This window comes from Borostomias antarcticus (genome assembly GCF_949987555.1).
Source record: "Borostomias antarcticus genome assembly, chromosome: 22".
NCBI lineage: Eukaryota > Metazoa > Chordata > Actinopteri > Stomiiformes > Stomiidae > Borostomias > Borostomias antarcticus.
This window is the reverse complement of record NC_140255.1, coordinates 16533969-16550850: the sequence shown is the minus strand read 5'-3', so window position 1 is coordinate 16550850 and position 16882 is coordinate 16533969. Positions and strand designations below refer to the sequence as shown.

At 52.2% G+C, this 16882-nt stretch overlaps 1 protein-coding gene across 1 annotated transcript in view; it reads left to right on the top strand.

The window, feature by feature from the left end:
• Positions 1 to 16568, top strand: part of LOC311324042 (heparan sulfate glucosamine 3-O-sulfotransferase 3A1-like) — a gene marked incomplete at its 3' end in the record, with an annotated part of 35074 nt that extends 18506 nt beyond the window's left edge. The window contains exon 2 of the mRNA XM_084456413.1: positions 15947 to 16568. Coding sequence (XP_084312539.1) covers positions 15947 to 16568 — 622 coding nt within the window. The remainder of the gene's footprint in view (positions 1 to 15946) is intronic.
• Between the last annotated feature and the right edge of the window lie 314 nt (positions 16569 to 16882).

The following is a 16882-nucleotide window of genomic DNA, read 5'->3' as shown; positions in this document are numbered from 1 at the left end:
CTGGGATGGGGGCTGGACTGGGAGCTGGGCTAGGGGCTGGACTGGACTGGGATGGGGGCTGGGGTGAGGGGCTGGACTGGGCTGGGGGCTGGGCTAGGGGCTGGGCTGGACTGGACTGGGATGGGGGCTGGGCTGGGAGCTGGGGTGAGGGGCTGGAGTGCAGGGCTGGTAATCACATTAGTGATTTAGGACATTAGTTACTGGGGGGCTATACGGCCAGGCAGCCGTCTGTAATATAATACAGAAATACAGATCTTCTCGTAAAGGAATGACGCGTAGCAACGGTTAATCCATAGCAGTTCACGTGGAAGCACTTCCCAATCCATCATTCCACTCCGCCCCCAGCGTTAACCCTGGACATGCTGAGGTAGAGGATTGAGACATGGCTAAAACTCTCCTCTTTTTTTCCAATCATTTATACAAAAAAAAAAAAAAAAACGAACATTATTTGATTCTAATGTGTCTCGTCTTTAGCTGTGTTGCAGGTCTGCGTCATAGCTAGCGCAGCTCTCCCTACGGCACTGCGTGAGAGAAACCTGGGCTCTGCGCTCGCTGGGCCCATTGTCCCGCCACGGTCCCCGCCACGACAGTGAGGCTCAGCCCTGTAATTACCTCCTATTTCTACAGCCATCGATCTCTTCTCACCGCACGGCTGACAGGCTAAAACATTAGCACGTTGTCAACAGCCTCTCAGCTCACACACTCTGTCAGCGTCTCCGTTGGGCCAGTGGGTTCTGGTTCCAGGTTCTCCCATGGCGGGGTCCGTTGGGCCGGTGGGTTCTGGTTCCAGGTTCTCCCATGGTGGGGTCTGTTGGGCCGGTGGGTTCTGGTTCCAGGTTCTCCCATGGCGGGGTCCGTTGGGCTGGTGGGTTCTGGGTCCAGGTTCTCCCATGGCGGGGTCCGTTGGGGCGGTGGGTTCTGGGTCCAGGTTCTCCCATGGCGGGGTCCGTTGGGGCGGTGGGTTCTGGGTCCAGGTTCTCCCATGGCGGGGTCCGTTGGGCCGGTGGGTTCTGGGTCCAGGTTCTCCCATGGCGGGGTCCGTTGGGGCGGTGGGTTCTGGTTCCAGGTTCTCCCATGGCGGGGTCCGTTGGGCCGGTGGGTTCTGGTTCCCAGGTCTCCCATGGCGGGGTCCGTTGGGGCGGTGGGTTCTGGTTCCAGGTTCTCCCATGGCGGGGTCCGTTGGGCTGGTGGGTTCTGGGTCCAGGTTCTCCCATGGCGGGGTCCGTTGGGGCGGTGGGTTCTGGGTCCAGGTTCTCCCATGGCGGGGTCCGTTGGGCCGGTGGGTTCTGGGTCCAGGTTCTCCCATGGCGGGGTCCGTTGGGGCGGTGGGTTCTGGTTCCAGGTTCTCCCATGGCGGGGTCCGTTGGGGCGGTGGGTTCTGGTTCCAGGTTCTCCCATGGCGGGGTCCGTTGGGGCGGTGGGTTCTGGTTCCAGGTTCTCCCATGGCGGGGTCCGTTGGGCCGGTGGGTTCTGGTTCCCAGGTCTCCCATGGCGGGGTCCGTTGGGGCGGTGGGTTCTGGTTCCAGGTTCTCCCATGGCGGGGTCCGTTGGGCCGGTGGGTTCTGGATCCAGGTTCTCCCATGGCGGGGTCCGGTGGGTGCTGGGGTCTCCAGGTTCCTCCTCCTGGGTGTGTTGGTTCTGGGCCGGGGCCAGGCTCTGGTTCAGCCATTTTCTGTCAATTCATCCACTGTGATATTCTACTGTAGACGGTCTGAAACCTTGTTTCTCCTCTGCTTTCAGCACCTCCTGCCCCCCCTCACACACACACACACACACACACAAACACACACACACACACATACACACACACACACACGCACACACACACACACACACATACACACAAACACACACACACACACACACACAAACACACACACACAAACACACACACGCACCAACTTACTTACTGGAATCGCTTACAATACTGTTAACGTTAGCTGGTGCAACTGGTGTTGATAGCCTGACCCCCCCCCCCCCACACACACACACACACACACACACACACACACACACACACACACAGACACACACACACACACACACACACACCTTAGAATCACCTGCTCTGTGTTGCAGCCTGGACAGGAAGCAGCTGCACACAGTTCCATCTCCCCCTGTCTATTTACTAAATGGATAATGCACAGGGAAGCTCAAAATGGAAATGGTGCTTTCGACCATGTCGTTAACACACGCATGCACGCACGCACGCACACACACACACACACACACACACACACACACACACACACACACACACACACACACACACACACACACACACACACACCTTCAGGGCTACTCCTGATTATGAGCTCATTGTTTAGTCCTCCCAGTGTTAGTGGGAGACACTCTGGGAGAGAAAGAAATATGATGACATAGGAAAAGCTCTGGCTGAACGTAGCTCTCATGTTGAGTTTACTACAGTACGTCTCTGGTATGAGAAGGGAGAACCAGGAGAGAACCAGGAGAGAGGAGAGGAGACCGAGGAGAACCAGGAGAGGAGAGAGGCTGTGCTGTGTGTCAGGAGCAGTGATACAGAGGAGGTTTTAAACATGCTAATCGGTGTCCCTCTCTGCCTCGAAGCACTGGCAGGATGGGATGGGGGGGGGGGTTGGCACACACATGGGGAGGGCAGGGTGATGTTGCCCAGATCTTTATGTTCTCAGGGCCCAGCCTAGGGAGGGAGAGAGAGAAAGAGAGAGAATAGAGAGAATTTGGGGAAGAGTTAATCTCTGATTTCTTTATATTTTAGACAATTTATGAGAAAATGTTTTTCTGTCTCAATTTCTCCTGTTCCACAGTGGATGCAGTCGTTTTGTTCTTTCCAACCATCTCTTCGTATGGTGACCAGTTTCAATAGCAAGTTTATGTTTTGTTTTCTTTTTTCTTTCTTAATTTCTTTTTTCCACTGTTCAATATATCTTAGTTTATTATTTTTGTGTATTTGGTTTATGCGTAATTTAGGAAAAGTTTTTGCATCCTTTTGTAATGTGAATTTAATTTCCTCATTACCTCAAGTTTACTGCTGCTGAGTTTCAACATTTCTGTTCTGATGCCATCAAGACCACAGGCCTTTCTTTCTGATACTCTCACCCCTAAAGCCTTCTCCTCTAACCCCAGTCCATGCATCTCACTTTCTCTCTCCCTCTATACCTCTCTCTCTCTCCCTCCTTCTCTCTCTCTGTCTCTCTCTCCCTCCCTGTCTCTGTCTCGATCTCTCTCTCCCTCCTTCTCTCTCTCTGTCTCTCTCTCCCTCCCTGTCTCTGTCTCTCTCTCTCTCTCTCTGTCTCTCTCTCTCCCTCTCTCTCTCTCTCTCTCCCCAGACTGACGTGAACAGATGGCCTTGCACAGTGTGGCATCCTAACAGTTTTTGTTTGGCTAGATAGCGTTTGCTTTTTTCATTTACAAAGCTCACTTAGCCAGACTCCTACAGTACTTAGCATAGCTGTTGTCCCACATATATCTTTTTTTATTTCCACATAGTTTCATTTTGCGCCGTAGTATGTTGGCGTTGACCCGGTCCTGCACATGAATAGCCTTATCTTTCAGACGACCTGGAAGGGAGAATTTGTAAGGTTGTTTATCTTGGAACCGACGAGTGGAACCAGAATCCCGATGGGAGGGGCACACACACTGGAAGACAGCTGAACTTTGGATATTCTCTGTGTTCGGTCTTGGCATCTCTGTTGCTACCTGACTAATGTTGGACCCCTCCGATGCCTGCGGAACAGAACAATGGTGCCTTTTCAGGGCTTGCGAGCCATGGAGCTGTTCTAGAGAATATATCTCCTGCTGCTCGCAACCCGAGCTGTGGGAGTGTGTGCGTCTGCTGCTTTCCTCTGGTTAGGGGCCACACTAGTTGATACAGTAGTGTTTGTGTGTGTGTGTGTGTGTGTGTGTGTGTGTGTGTGTGTGTGTGTGTGTGTGCGCGTGTTTGTGTGTGTGTGTGTGCGCGTGTTTGTGTGTGTGTGCATATGTGTGTTTGTGTGCGTGCTTGCGAGCGAGCGTGTGTGTGTGCGTGTGTGTGTGTTTACCTGTGTGACTAGCATAGTAGTTATTGCTTGAGTCCTGCCTGGTGAACAGGAGGGACTGTTGTGACTGGCATGTGGAACGATACTGGATCTGCTTGGTTTTCTAACCAGGAGGAGCGTTCAGATGACAGATGGTATTAATGTGTTGACATGTCTGCAAAGACGCACAGCATCAGTTCCAGAAGTTCTGTGCCTTGTGACTGACAGATAAAGTGCTTGGGCATGACTGCCTAATTTATAACCTAGCAACAGTCATACACACAGGATCTTAATCGCTCTCTCTCTCTCTCTCTCTCTCTCTCTCTCTCTCTCTCTCCCGCTCCCCCCTCTCTCTCTGTTTTGGATGCAGGCAGAGGGCTGAATGCAGCTCACATCTTCATACAGCTGATATATTAGAACACTCGTGTAGTCATCTTTCTCCCTAGACGACCGCTCTCTCCACACCTCTTGTGAATGTAAATTGGAGCTGGCAGCCAAACCTTCTTACATGGCTCTCCCCTGGCGGCCATGACACTAATTCATTCATCCGTTTTTACTAGAGCTCCTCGCTGAATGCTGCCCGACGCTGATGGAGAAACACGAGCCGGGTCCACGTTATGATGTGAAACAGACTCAGGTGAACACGGAAACCACAGACGTAGAAAAGCATTGTTGACTGTGCGTATGCCAGAGTTTGAAGCTGTAATTTATCATTGATCTGTCCAGGATGTCAATAAGGGGATGTGGAGATGGTGCTGGGGTTTGATACAACTATGCTAAGCTGGAAGAAATAACAAAAAAAGTGGTCTACATTGAAAAGAATAATGTGATTCAGATGTGCGTGCCGTTGAGTCTACTGTACAGTGTGCTTTGATTCCGTGCTGGTTTCAACAGTTCAGTAAGGACAAGGAGGGTCCGCTCTGCCAGAGTAGGAACAGGAGTGTTTCTGCTCGGAGTTACGAGGGTCTACCAAGAGTTACGAGGGTCGATGTTGCCTGGTGTGAGCCATCTTCTGGAGGCAGCTCCCATTTCAGCGTAATGAAATGTTCATATCTGCTTTTAAAGAGGTTATTTAATAGATCATGGGGGGAGGACCGAGCGAGACTAACCACACCGTAGTTAAGGAGTACAACCACTGTAGAAGGGAGTCCAGCTTCTTAGAAAGCCATAACTCTCTTTGAGTCATTTCTTCATTCATGTTAAAAGCAGGGCTGAGAGGATGAGAAGTCCGTCAGAAGAGAGAGACGGAACCTTTTCACCCCAGTAAGATGAGAACACGTCAAAGGGATAAATCTCTTCCAGCCAAATCAATAATATCCATCCCTTAGCTGCGGACATGCGTTGGAATACAAGTACCAGGATGCATCGGCCCTCCGCTAGGAGAGGAGGAGGAATGGGACTGCCAGCCTAACACTCTACCGCTGCATTCTGGGTGAATCAGAACTGGACAGAGACCAGTAATCTCATATCAGACTTCAGCTCTAATAGTCCCAATCCTCTGTGGCTTTAATACTTTAATGCTTCCATGGCCTTCTCTCTCCCAGCATCAGCACGCCAGCATGCGATCTGCGCCAGATCTGCACAAACATGGCTTGAAACGGATGCCTTTTCAGTGACGGCTTAAATGGGGGATTCACCAAAAGACCGACAATGCTTAGCTGGAATATTTCGGAGGTGTGGGGATCACCATGGTAACGGTCCGTCTTGATTCGTCTGTAATGATGTCAGAGCGGCCCCTTAGATCCGCCATCTTGGCTTTTCCGACTCCTATTTAATTATGCCTTCATGAATTTGATGCACAAGGATTTTGAATCTCGCTTGGTGAGGTTTCCAGCCTGCCAGCGGAGCTCCATGGTGTTAGGGATCTCGTGGCTGTAGTGAGACGTCTCAAAGTCCTTCATTGATGTTCATATAAGCTGACTTGGAGGAAATACAATACCTTCAAAAAATGAGCTGGGGCTTTAAGCCTCAAGTTTTGGTGTCTTATCTTCCTTCAAGCCGCTGAGACCCTTAAAAACTGACTTGGCAAAAAAAATGGAAGTGAGCCATGGCTAAAGCTGATCCCACTGCAACGCTGTCTCCCTCTGGAACTCAGGGAAGTCCAGACAAATGGGTCAGAGCAATATTTAAAAGCAGCCTTCATACTCAGCCCCACAAACAGACTCACAGGCCCCGACCCAGCCTCTACCGTACGGTCTGACCTGACCTGATGAACCCAGCCTCTACCGTACGGTCTGACCTGACCTGATGAACCCAGCCTCTACCGTACGGTCTGACCTGACCTGGACCTGATGAACCCAGCCTCTACCGTACGGTCTGACCTGACCTGATGAACCCAGCCTCTCTACACTTCTATTAAATGCAGTTGGCTGAGTTTGGTGTGGCCTTGTAAGGGTTGAGCCCTGGAGACACTGAGGTCTCTGAGTTTGGTGTAGCCTTGTCGGGGTTGAGCCCTGGACACTGAGGTCTCTGAGTTTGGTGTAGCCTTGTCGGGGTTGAGCCCTGGACACTGAGGTGTCTGAGTTTGGTGTAGCCTTGTCGGGGTTGAGCCCTGGACACTGAGGTCTCTGAGTTTGGTGTGGCCTTGTCGGGGTTGAGCCCTGGACACTGAGGTCTCTGAGTTTGGTGTGGCCTGGTCGGGGTTGAGCCCTGGACACTGAGGTCTCTGGGTTTGGTGTGGCCTTGTCTCTCGACAGCCGATGCTGAAATCCAAGCCTGAGTTGAAACTGAAGGGACTCTCTTCTGGCTGTTGTTATAAGTCTAAAAGGTTCTGGGTCCTCCGAAGGCTAGTGTATACTGTATGGTTCTTGGTTCTCTGAAGGCTCTGGTGTGTATAAGGTTCTGAGTTCTCCGAAGGCTCTGGTGTAAGGTTCTGTGTTCTATGAAGGTTCAAGTGTAAAGTTCTGCGTTCTCTGAAGGCTCTGGTGTATACTGTAAGGTTCTGTGTTCTCTGAAGGCTCTATACACTGTAAGGTTCTTGGTTCTCCGAAGGCTCTGGTGTGTATACTGTAAGGTTCTGAGTTCTCTGAAGGCTCTGGTGTAAGGTTCTGCATTCTATTAAGGCTCTAGCGTAAGGTTCTGCGTTCTCTGAAGGCTGTGTATACTGTGAGGCTCTGTGTTCTTTGAAGGCTCTGGTGTATACTGTGAGATTCTGTGTTCTTTGAAGACTCTGATGTATAGTGTACGGTTCCGTGTTCTCCGAAGGCTGTGGTGTATACGGTATCCTCCTCCACGTGAGGTTTTCCAGCAGTGTTATGGAGGTGAATTATTCACTAGCATGTTGCCACAAAGATCAGCCTTCTTTTTCAGCCTTATGCAATAAACTGGGGACCGGGAGAAAGTGGTCTGCTTAAAACACTGCTGATAAATTTATAAGAACATACTGCAAAGCTAACGCTATAAAATTTTTACTAAATGGCACGGGGGTAGTTGATATGGAAAAAGAACAAGGAGGTGAAACAGCACTCGGTAGTCACAAGCAGAGAGCACAGCAGGGACATTTATTTGGACAAGAATTGAGGAAAAATACATATACTGTATTTTATACGGGACAATATTATTCTAGCGCCCCGCTCATCATCAGCTTTCACTCAGTAACAAGCTGTGTAGGCCAGATAGGGCTTGCTTTGTCTTGCCTGGTCAAGATGGATGGCCTCCGTAATAGTTGGGATAAACATGAACAGAAATTTGCTCTCACTTCGATTTGGTATGGTAAATTAAAGGTTTAACTAATGTGGTTCGGAATTCTTCCATTCTGTATTATTTCTTTTGGAACCAGTTTATTCCCGTGTCTGACGAGTTGTCGTTGGAGCCGGGGTCCACAGCTTCATGACGCTCGCTGGGATGTTTAACCCCTCAGAGGGTTCTGCTCCCCAGCTAGCTGATATGGAACTGGGTCCCCAGAGGGCCGCGGCCTTCCACGTATTCTTTATCAAAACCCTGTCATCGTCCCCCAGAGGAGGAACGTTGTCTGTCCTCCCCTGTTTTCCCAGGAAACGATGAGCCTCCTCTTATCTAGTAATTGTGTCCCTTTCAAAATGACTTCCTCCGCCAGACTGTTCCCATGCAGCCCTCCTCAGCCCCACTGGTCCCAGAAGGGCTTCCTGGGAGATATTTTTAGCCAAGGTTAGTTTCCTCAAGATGTCTGTCAGGTTATGAGAATGACTTGTGGTTCCACGGGTACTACATTAGAAATGACCAGCAGACGGCACAGAAGCATCCACGGGCGTGTTACTGTAAATACTGCATGGCTGGAATAACAATAGCACTGGGTGGCCAGGAGGAGGAGGAGGAGGAGGACTTGACTGTCCAGTAGGAGGAGGAGGAGGAGGAGGAAGAGGACTTGACTGTCCAGTAGGAGGAGGAGGAGGAGGAGGAGAAGGAAGAGGACTTGACTGTCCAGTAGTAGGAGCAGGAGGAGGAGGAGGAGGAATTGACTGTCCAGTAGGAGGAGGAAGACTTGACTGTCCAGTAGGAGGAGGAGGAGGAGGACTTGGCTGTCCAGCAGGAGGAGGAGGACTTGACTGTCCAGCTGGGGAAGTTGCTAGGCTTATGAGCTGAACAGAGCAGGTGGGGGGATGGACTCTAAAACCATTAGAGGGATGAAAGGAGGTGTTCAGACCTGGGGGGGGGGTATACTGGAGCTGTCACTGTGGGGGGGCTGATCCCTGACGGAGGCTGAATCGCGGGGAGCTCACACCTGTAATCTCTAACCACCATGACAAGTGGCTGGAGCTCCCACCACCAGGGCTGCCAAGCGCTGCTCGCCAGCCATCTTGTTCAGCACATGCAGACGGCCCTGAGGAACATGAACGTGGGGAACTGTTATGTCATTGCTGCCCTGTCTCTCCGTCCCTCCAAAGGGATCACAGTGGGTCTCTCGAACTGTGAACTAGGATGCCCTGTTCACTTAAAAACATATGCTCGTCTGACTTCATCTTTGGTGCTCTGTTGACATCATGCATTTTCTCTACTTTTAACGCAAAATTATTTTAAAAACTTTGTCAAATGAGTTTATGGAACTTAATCGTCTGTTTTGCTGTGAAAATCCTTTGTCACAAAAAAGCTCCTTTACTAAATTGTGAGGAAATGGGTTTCCTCACTTCTTTTAAGTAAAGTCAATGCACCATATTTTACAGTAGGGGTTACAGTAGGGAAGCAGGGCCCCCGTATCTGATAACACCGTCACTCCCGTCTCAACCTCAGCAGTACAGATGGCCGGCGGTGTTGGGGGGGGGGGTGGGGGGTTACACGGTTCTAGAGGAGGGATGACAGAACCGTAAAGAACAGGCATCCCACCATCATACACTAGTCATTACTCTAAATCACAGTATACACACACACACACACACACACACACTGACACACACACACACACACACTCCCTCCCTTCCTTCCTAACCTCAGCCTGGGCCCGCTGACCTGGAAAATGGCTGCAGAGCCAAAGCCACAGAGAGGCGTGCTGGGCACTGCCCCTGCCTCCAACGGCAGCAACACTGAGCCAATTACAAGATCATTATCTGGTCAGGATGGAGGGGGACCTCTGCAGGAGTTTACAGAGGCCTGCTAGCGTCCGCCCTGGGGAGGAGGAGGAGTCAATCAAAGGGCTGCTCAGGAGAAGTGGAGCGCACTCGCACGCCTCTCTGCCAATGACAGCCTGCGTCTGCTAACAGACACTGGACCCTGTCCCAAACTCAACCCCTCCCTCACCGGTCTACAGCCTGCGTCTGCTAACAGACGCCGGACGCTGTCACAAACCTCTCACTCACTGGTCAGCAGACAGAAAAGCTCTTTTATTCCGAGTTAATCAGTCGTTAGTTTTTTGTTTCAGAGTCTGTTTTGTTCTACTCTACTGTATGCTTTATTTTCAGATTAGATTAAGTCTGTTTAGATGTGGACATTTTTCTGAACATCTATAATGGAAACAGACATGAGTCACGGTGTGCACAGGGAGAAGAGGTGTGTATGTGTGTGTGTGTGTGTGTGTGTGTGTGTGTGCGCGCGTGTGCGTGTGTGCGTGTGTGCATGAGGTAGTTTGAGTGAAGTGCATACAATAGGGAAACAAACGCGCTGATCCGTCAGGCTCCCTAATTCCAAAGGGTTCTTTTTTTTTATAGACAACCATACAAAGAACGCATTGACTGATGTTCTGTACCGGTACCTTCGGCCGGGGAATGTGTGTTTAAACAGGGGGCGGAGCCTTGGCGGCCGACGGCGCCTAGTTAGGACCAGATGAGGGGACCCGCTCCAAGTCCAGGCCGTGCCACGCTCCGTCGCACACACACCCTGCAGTGAAACACAATATTGCTTATTTGTTTGCTATGTCATGAAAATTCATCTTTAAACGTTTTCAAGTTGCAGGGTAACATAACAAAACCTCGATTTGGTTTCCCTAGTATTGAAGTCTCAGCCATAAATGTGACATATTAGCAGGGTTGGGCCCGTGGTAATGTTGTATTTCTGCTCTCTGAGTTCGTCTCTGTGGCGTTTGGTGAGTGGGGCCTGCAGCCTGTATTTCATGCATCACAGTTGTGGAGGGAGTCGTATTTTAACGGCACGAAGGAGACATCAAAGCCGCCCGTGGAGCCGCCGTAAATCTCTGCAGTTTGGACGGCGTTCGGTGCCGTTACATCACCTACGCTGCCAATAAAGTTTCATTAGAAAGCCCTGCATGTGCTTCCTGTGGAAAGGGAAGAAAAACGCTCGTGTGTAGTCCACAAAACCTGGAGCTGTCTGTCTTCTCTGCTCTTCCCAGAGCTGTGGACGGTGAGGCGGGGTGTGTCAGGGGTGCGCGCTCTCCCCCTTCATCTTCCTCTCATTCACTCTCCCTCAAACGCTTTTGGAGATGTCTTTAGCATTAAAGGCTTTATAATACCGACAAATCTTCCATGTATAGGCAACGTCTTCTTGAGCGAAACATCTGGAAAGTTCTGCCTCACAGAAGACCATAGTTCCGGATAAGGGATATCTGTTACACATGACCAGATCCCTCAGAGGGAGCTGAAACCATTCTTACAATCACTATTAAAGTTACATCAACCTGGACATCCGACGCCTCCGTGACCTCCATTTGGAGGAGTCGATGGAGAGCCTTTACTCCTCCACACTCCGTCCCCAGAGTCCCCCCCCCCGCCCCCCTTCCCTCCACAGCACCCTGAGTGCACGGATAGACAAACCACAACAAGCGAGATGCGCCGTATCAAATATGAATGCTTCCTTTAGAACGAGCAGCCCTCTTCATGCGGCGGCGTCCTCTTAAGCGCCGCAGGGGACGCGCGGTACCTGCCGGCCCAGCGACCCGACGGGTTGGAACCAGCGTGGGCGTTTGTGCACGACTTCCAGACCGCCACCGCCTTACATCCCTCTCGCCTATCAATAATCCGTCTCCCTGGTCTGAACTAACCCCGCTGGCCTGGTGGCTCTGACACCGCCCCCCCCCCCCCCCCCCCGCCTCCACCCGGGGCGGATGTCAGAACACGGCAGACTCACACCCCCTTCCTGTATCGACCCTGCGCTTCCTGTGTGTCGCCACGGCAGCCCTGACCTTGTGATCTGAGGTTGCCAGGTTTGAGCCCCTCAGGACGCTCTCGGGCTCGCTCTGCTCCTGGAAGTGTCTACCCCCCCTCCCCTCCCCCCCGGGCTGTGAGAGACACATGTACAACTGGAGACTGACAGCTCTCCGCACTCCGCTGAGACGCTCGAGGCCAAGGTAGAAGTTCCCGAAACCCTGATCCTGACCATATCAGACCTCCTGGCATTAAATGTGGTCAGCGTGTTGAGGAAATCATCGTTTTTTGTTTAGTTTCTTGTTCTATAGTGGATAGAGTGTGCACAGATATAGTGAACACATTAAACAGGTTTCTACTGTCCAAGTAGCAGAGGTAGATCTTGGAGAGGAAGTGGCGTCTCGAACAGCTGGTATTGTTACACTCCCGCCATGAAACGCTGCACCCTCAGCGCTCTTCCACGCTCCCTCTGCCCCGTCTGGCGACGTGTTTGTTAAACAGAGCGTGGTTGTTTACCAGGCGATTTGTGGAGCAGAAAAGCGACGCCCATCACGTCAGGAGGACGTCTGGCTGCAGGTTCTCTCCGACCGTGACGGCGTGTGTCCCCGTAAACAAACGAGGGACTTAAAAGATCCTCTGCCTCCTCCGCGTTTGACCGTAGGACTTCACAAACCCGCCCCCTCAAACACACACACATTCACACGTTCACATACACGCTCACACTCTCTCTCTCACACACATAGACAGCCGCAGTAATTCTGTCATGGCCTGTAAACTGTGAGTGTGTGTCAGGGGATGAAGCCCAGGCCACTTTGTCAGAGCGAGTCCTGGGCTTTGAGCAGCGCCAGCTGAGAGGATGAATTATTGAGGCGAGCGCTCTGTACTTTGGTGAATTTTAAAGCCGTACTCTGCAGAGGCTGTAAATGGCAGAGAGAAGGAGCGTGAATCATTCATGGCTGCTCTTATCCGCTTTAGTTCAGGTCACTGTCCTGAGGACACCGGTGTGGAGGTGGAGGAGAGAGGAGGTGGAGGGGGGAGGATGAGAGAGGAGGTGGAGAGAGGTGGGGGTGAGAGGAGAAGGGAGTGGGGGTGGTAGAGGAGGGAGTAGGGAGGTGGGGGTGGTAGAGGAGGTGGAGGATGGAGGTGGGGGTGGTAGAGGAGGGAGTTGGGAGGTGGGGGTGGTAGAGAAGGTGGAGGACGGAGGTGGGGGTGGTAGAGGAGGTGGAGGAGGGAGTAGGGAGTTGGGAGGTGGGGGTGGTAGAGGAGGTGGAGGAGGGAGTAGGGAGGTGGGGGTGGTAGAGGAGGTGGAGGAGGGAGGTGGGAGGTGGGGGTGGTAGAGGAGGTGGAGGAGGGAGGTGGGGGTGGTAGAGGAGGTGGAGGAGGGAGTAGGGAGGTGGGGGTGGTAGAGAAGGTGGAGGAGGGAGTAGGGAGGTGGGGGTGTTAGAGGAGGTGGAGGAGGGAGGTGGGGGTGGTAGAGGAGGTGGAGGAGGGAGTAGGGAGGTGGGGGTGGTAGAGGAGGTGGAGGAGGGAGGTGGGAGGTGGGGGTGGTAGAGGAGGTGGAGGAGGGAGGTGGGGGTGGTAGAGGAGGTGGAGGAGTGAGTAGGGAGGTGGGGGTGTTAGAGGAGGTGGAGGAGGGAGTAGGGAGGTGGGGGTGGTAGAGGAGGTGGAGGAGGGAGGTGGGGGTGGTAGAGGAGGTGGAGGAGTGAGTAGGGAGGTGGGGGTGGTAGAGGAGGTGGAGGAGGGAGTAGGGAGGTGGGGGTGGTAGAGGAGGTGGAGGAGGGAGGTGGGGGTGGTAGAGGAGGTGGAGGAGTGAGTAGGGAGGTGGGGGTGGTAGAGGAGGTGGAGGAGGGAGTAGGGAGGTGGGGGTGGTAGAGGAGGTGGAGGAGGGAGTAGGGAGGTGGGGGTGGTAGAGGAGGTGGAGGAGGGAGTAGGGAGGTGGGGGTGGTAGAGGAGGTGGAGGAGGGAGGTGGGGCGAGTCACAACTGAATAGTTTAGCTTGTGATGAAGAAGAACAAACAGCAGCAGCAAGGATGGAGAAATGTTGCCAAGAAAAACCTACAACCAAATACTGAGGAGCCTGCCTGGATGAACGGTCTCCCTGTAAATATTTGAGGTGGGATTTAGGAATATTCTTTCATCACTGGGATTAAAATTCCGAGAGTCCGACACATTTAGGAAAATCTGTCTTTGGGAGCGCTTGCTGTGTCTACCGTCACCATGTTCGGAGCAGTGCTCTGGAACTTTTTATGTGGCGCCCACATTGGGACAAAGCAGGGCCAGTAGATGCCACATCAACAGAGTTTAAACACACACATGTATCTTCTTATCTGACTCTGGGGATGATGGCAAATAAGTTAATTTTCCCGAAAGCTGTTGTGCTCCCTTAAGGTTGTGGCGATCTCCCCCAAATTGTTGATTTTAAAATAGTCTTGTGATACCAGACTTTGGAGACCTCCACCTCCGAAAGTCTAGAGATATCTCCATTGAAAATCGTTGCTAGAACAGCGCCGAAAACTGACGCTGCCAATCAGAGTCAGGGCCGACACATCCATCTCCATTAAGCAGCAGTAGGAGGACCTTCCGGATCCTCTCTCTCCAGGACTGTCAGGGTGAGGTCTCTCTCTCCAGGACTGTCAGTGTGAGGTCTCTCTCTCCAGGACTGTGAGTGTGAGGTCTCTCTCTCCAGGACTGTCAGTGTGAGGTCTCTCTCTCCAGGACTGTCAGTGTGAGAGGTCCCTCTCCAGGACTGTCAGTGTGAGGTCTCTCTCTCCAGGACTGTCAGTGTGAGGTCTCTCTCCCCAGGACTGTCAGTGTGAGGTCTCTCTCTCCAGGACTGTCAGTGTGAGGTCTCTCTCTCCAGGACTGTCAGTGTGAGGTCTCTCTCTCTCCAGGACTGTCAGTGTGAGGTCTCTCTCTCTCCAGGACTGTCAGTGTGAGGTCTCTCTCTCCAGGACTGTCAGTGTGAGAGGTCTCTCTCTCCAGGACTGTCAGTGTGAGGTCTCTCTCTCTAGGACTGTCAGTGTGAGAGGTCTCTCTCTCCAGGACTGTCAGCGTGAGGTCTCTCTCTCCAGGACTGTCAGTGTGAGGGCTCTCTCCAGGACTGTCAGTGTGAGGTCTCTCTCTCCAGGACTGTCAGTGTGAGGTCTCTCTCTCCAGGACTGTCAGTGTGAGGTCTCTCTCTCCAGGACTGTCAGTGTGAGGTCTCTCTCTCCAGGTCTGTCAGTGTGAGGTCTCTCTCTCCAGGACTGTCAGTGTGAGGTCTCTCTCTCCAGGACTGTCAGTGTGAGGTCTCTCTCTCCAGGACTGTCAGTGTGAGGTCTCTCTCTCCAGGACTGTCAGTGTGAGGTCTCTCTCTCCAGGACTGTCAGTATGAGGTCTCTCCAGGACTGTCAGTGTGAGGTCTCTCTCTCCAGGACTGTCAGTGTGAGGTCTCTCTCTCCAGGACTGTCAGTGTGAGGTCTCTCTCTCTCCAGGACTGTCAGTGTGAGGTCTCTCTCTCCAGGACTGTCAGTATGAGGTCTCTCTCCAGTACTGTCAGTGTGAGGTCTCTCTCTCCAGGACTGTCAGTGTGAGGTCTCTCTCTCCAGGACTGTCAGTGTGAGGTCTCTCTCCAGGATTGACAGTACGAGGTCTCTCTCTCCAGGACTGTCAGTGTGAGGTCTCTCTCTCCAGGACTGTCAGTGTGAGGTCTCTCTCTCCAGGACTGTCAGTGTGAGGTCTCTCTCTCCAGGACTGTCAGTGTGAGGTCTCTCTCTCCAGGACTGTCAGTATGCGCTAATGACCGGAGGTCCCCATGTGGTGCTGTAACCCAGGTTTTTCTCATGCCTCTTGGTGGTTAATTAGGTGTGTCAATGTAGCCACTTCAAAAGACAAAATAAATATATAGATGTAAATAAACTGTTGCCGAGTGTTTTTGTTGAAAGATTAGATTTATAATTTCTGGTGACAGAGCCTGATTTAACCTCAATGAAGTGTTTATTGAGCTGAGTGCTTTCAGTGAGAGTGAAAGGCATGTACAGTAATATTAATCTCACAGTCTTCCCCCTCTCTCTCTCCCACTCTCTATCCTTCCCTCCCTCTCTCTATCCTTCTCTCTCTCTCCCTCTCTCTCTCTCTCTCTCTCTCTCCCCCTCTCTCTCTCTCTCTCTCTCTCTCTCTCTCCCTCTCTCTCTCTCTCTCTCTCTCTCTCTCTCTCTCTCTCTCTCTCTCTCTCTCTCTCTCTCTCCCTCTCTCTCTCTCTCTCTCTCTCTCTCCTTCTCTCTCTCTCTCCCTCTCTCTATCCTTCTCTCTCTCTCTCTCCCTCTCTCTCTCTCTCTCCCTCTCTCTCTCTCTCTCACCCTCTCTCTCTCTCTCTCTCTCTCTCTCTCTCTCTCTCTCTGTCTCTCTCTCTCTCTCTCTCTCTCTCTCTCTCTGTCTCTCTCTCTTCAGGGAGCTGATGCCCAAGACCCTGGAGGGCCAGATCACCATGGAGAAGACCCCAAGCTACTTTGTGACCAGAGAGGCTCCAGCCAGGATCTCGGCCATGTCCCGGGACACCAAGCTGATCGTGGTGGTGCGTGACCCCGTCACCAGGGCCATCTCCGACTACACCCAGACGCTGTCCAAGAATCCCGACATTCCCACCTTCGAGAGCCTGACCTTCAAAAACAGGACCACGGGCCTTATCGACACCTCCTGGTCGGCCATCCAGATCGGCATCTACGCCAAGCACCTGGACAACTGGCTGCACTTCTTCCCCATGGGCCAGATCCTGTTTGTGAGCGGGGAGCGTCTGATCAGCGACCCGGCAGGAGAGCTGGGCCGGGTGCAGGACTTCCTGGGCCTCAAGAGGATCATCACTGACAAACACTTCTACTTCAACCAGACCAAGGGCTTCCCCTGCCTGAAGAAGGCTGAGGGCAGCAGCAAGCCCCACTGCCTGGGCAAGACCAAAGGCCGGACCCACCCCAACATCCACCCTGAGGTGGTACAGCGGCTACGGGACTTCTACAGGCCCTTCAACATGAAGTTCTACCAGATGACCGGCCGGATATTCGGCTGGGATGACTGAAGGTTCCTCATGTCAGCCTGGTGGGCGACAAGGACTACGACCCTGTGAGCCTGAATCGGCTCCAACACTCGGCCTAATCAATACGTGTCTGTGAGATGCCGATACGAGGCCTCATCTGCTCTCGCTGACTAGACACATACAGTAAGCAATGTCCCAGCCTTCCATATACCACCATCACAGCTGCTGCCTCAAATCTGATCGCAGATAAATAGGAGATGCTGGTTCATTCTGAGAAAATGGACGGAGCTGTAAGACTTGAGTTTGTCACACAGTTTGTGTTGAGTTTTTTTTTTTCTTATTTGGAAATAGTGGCG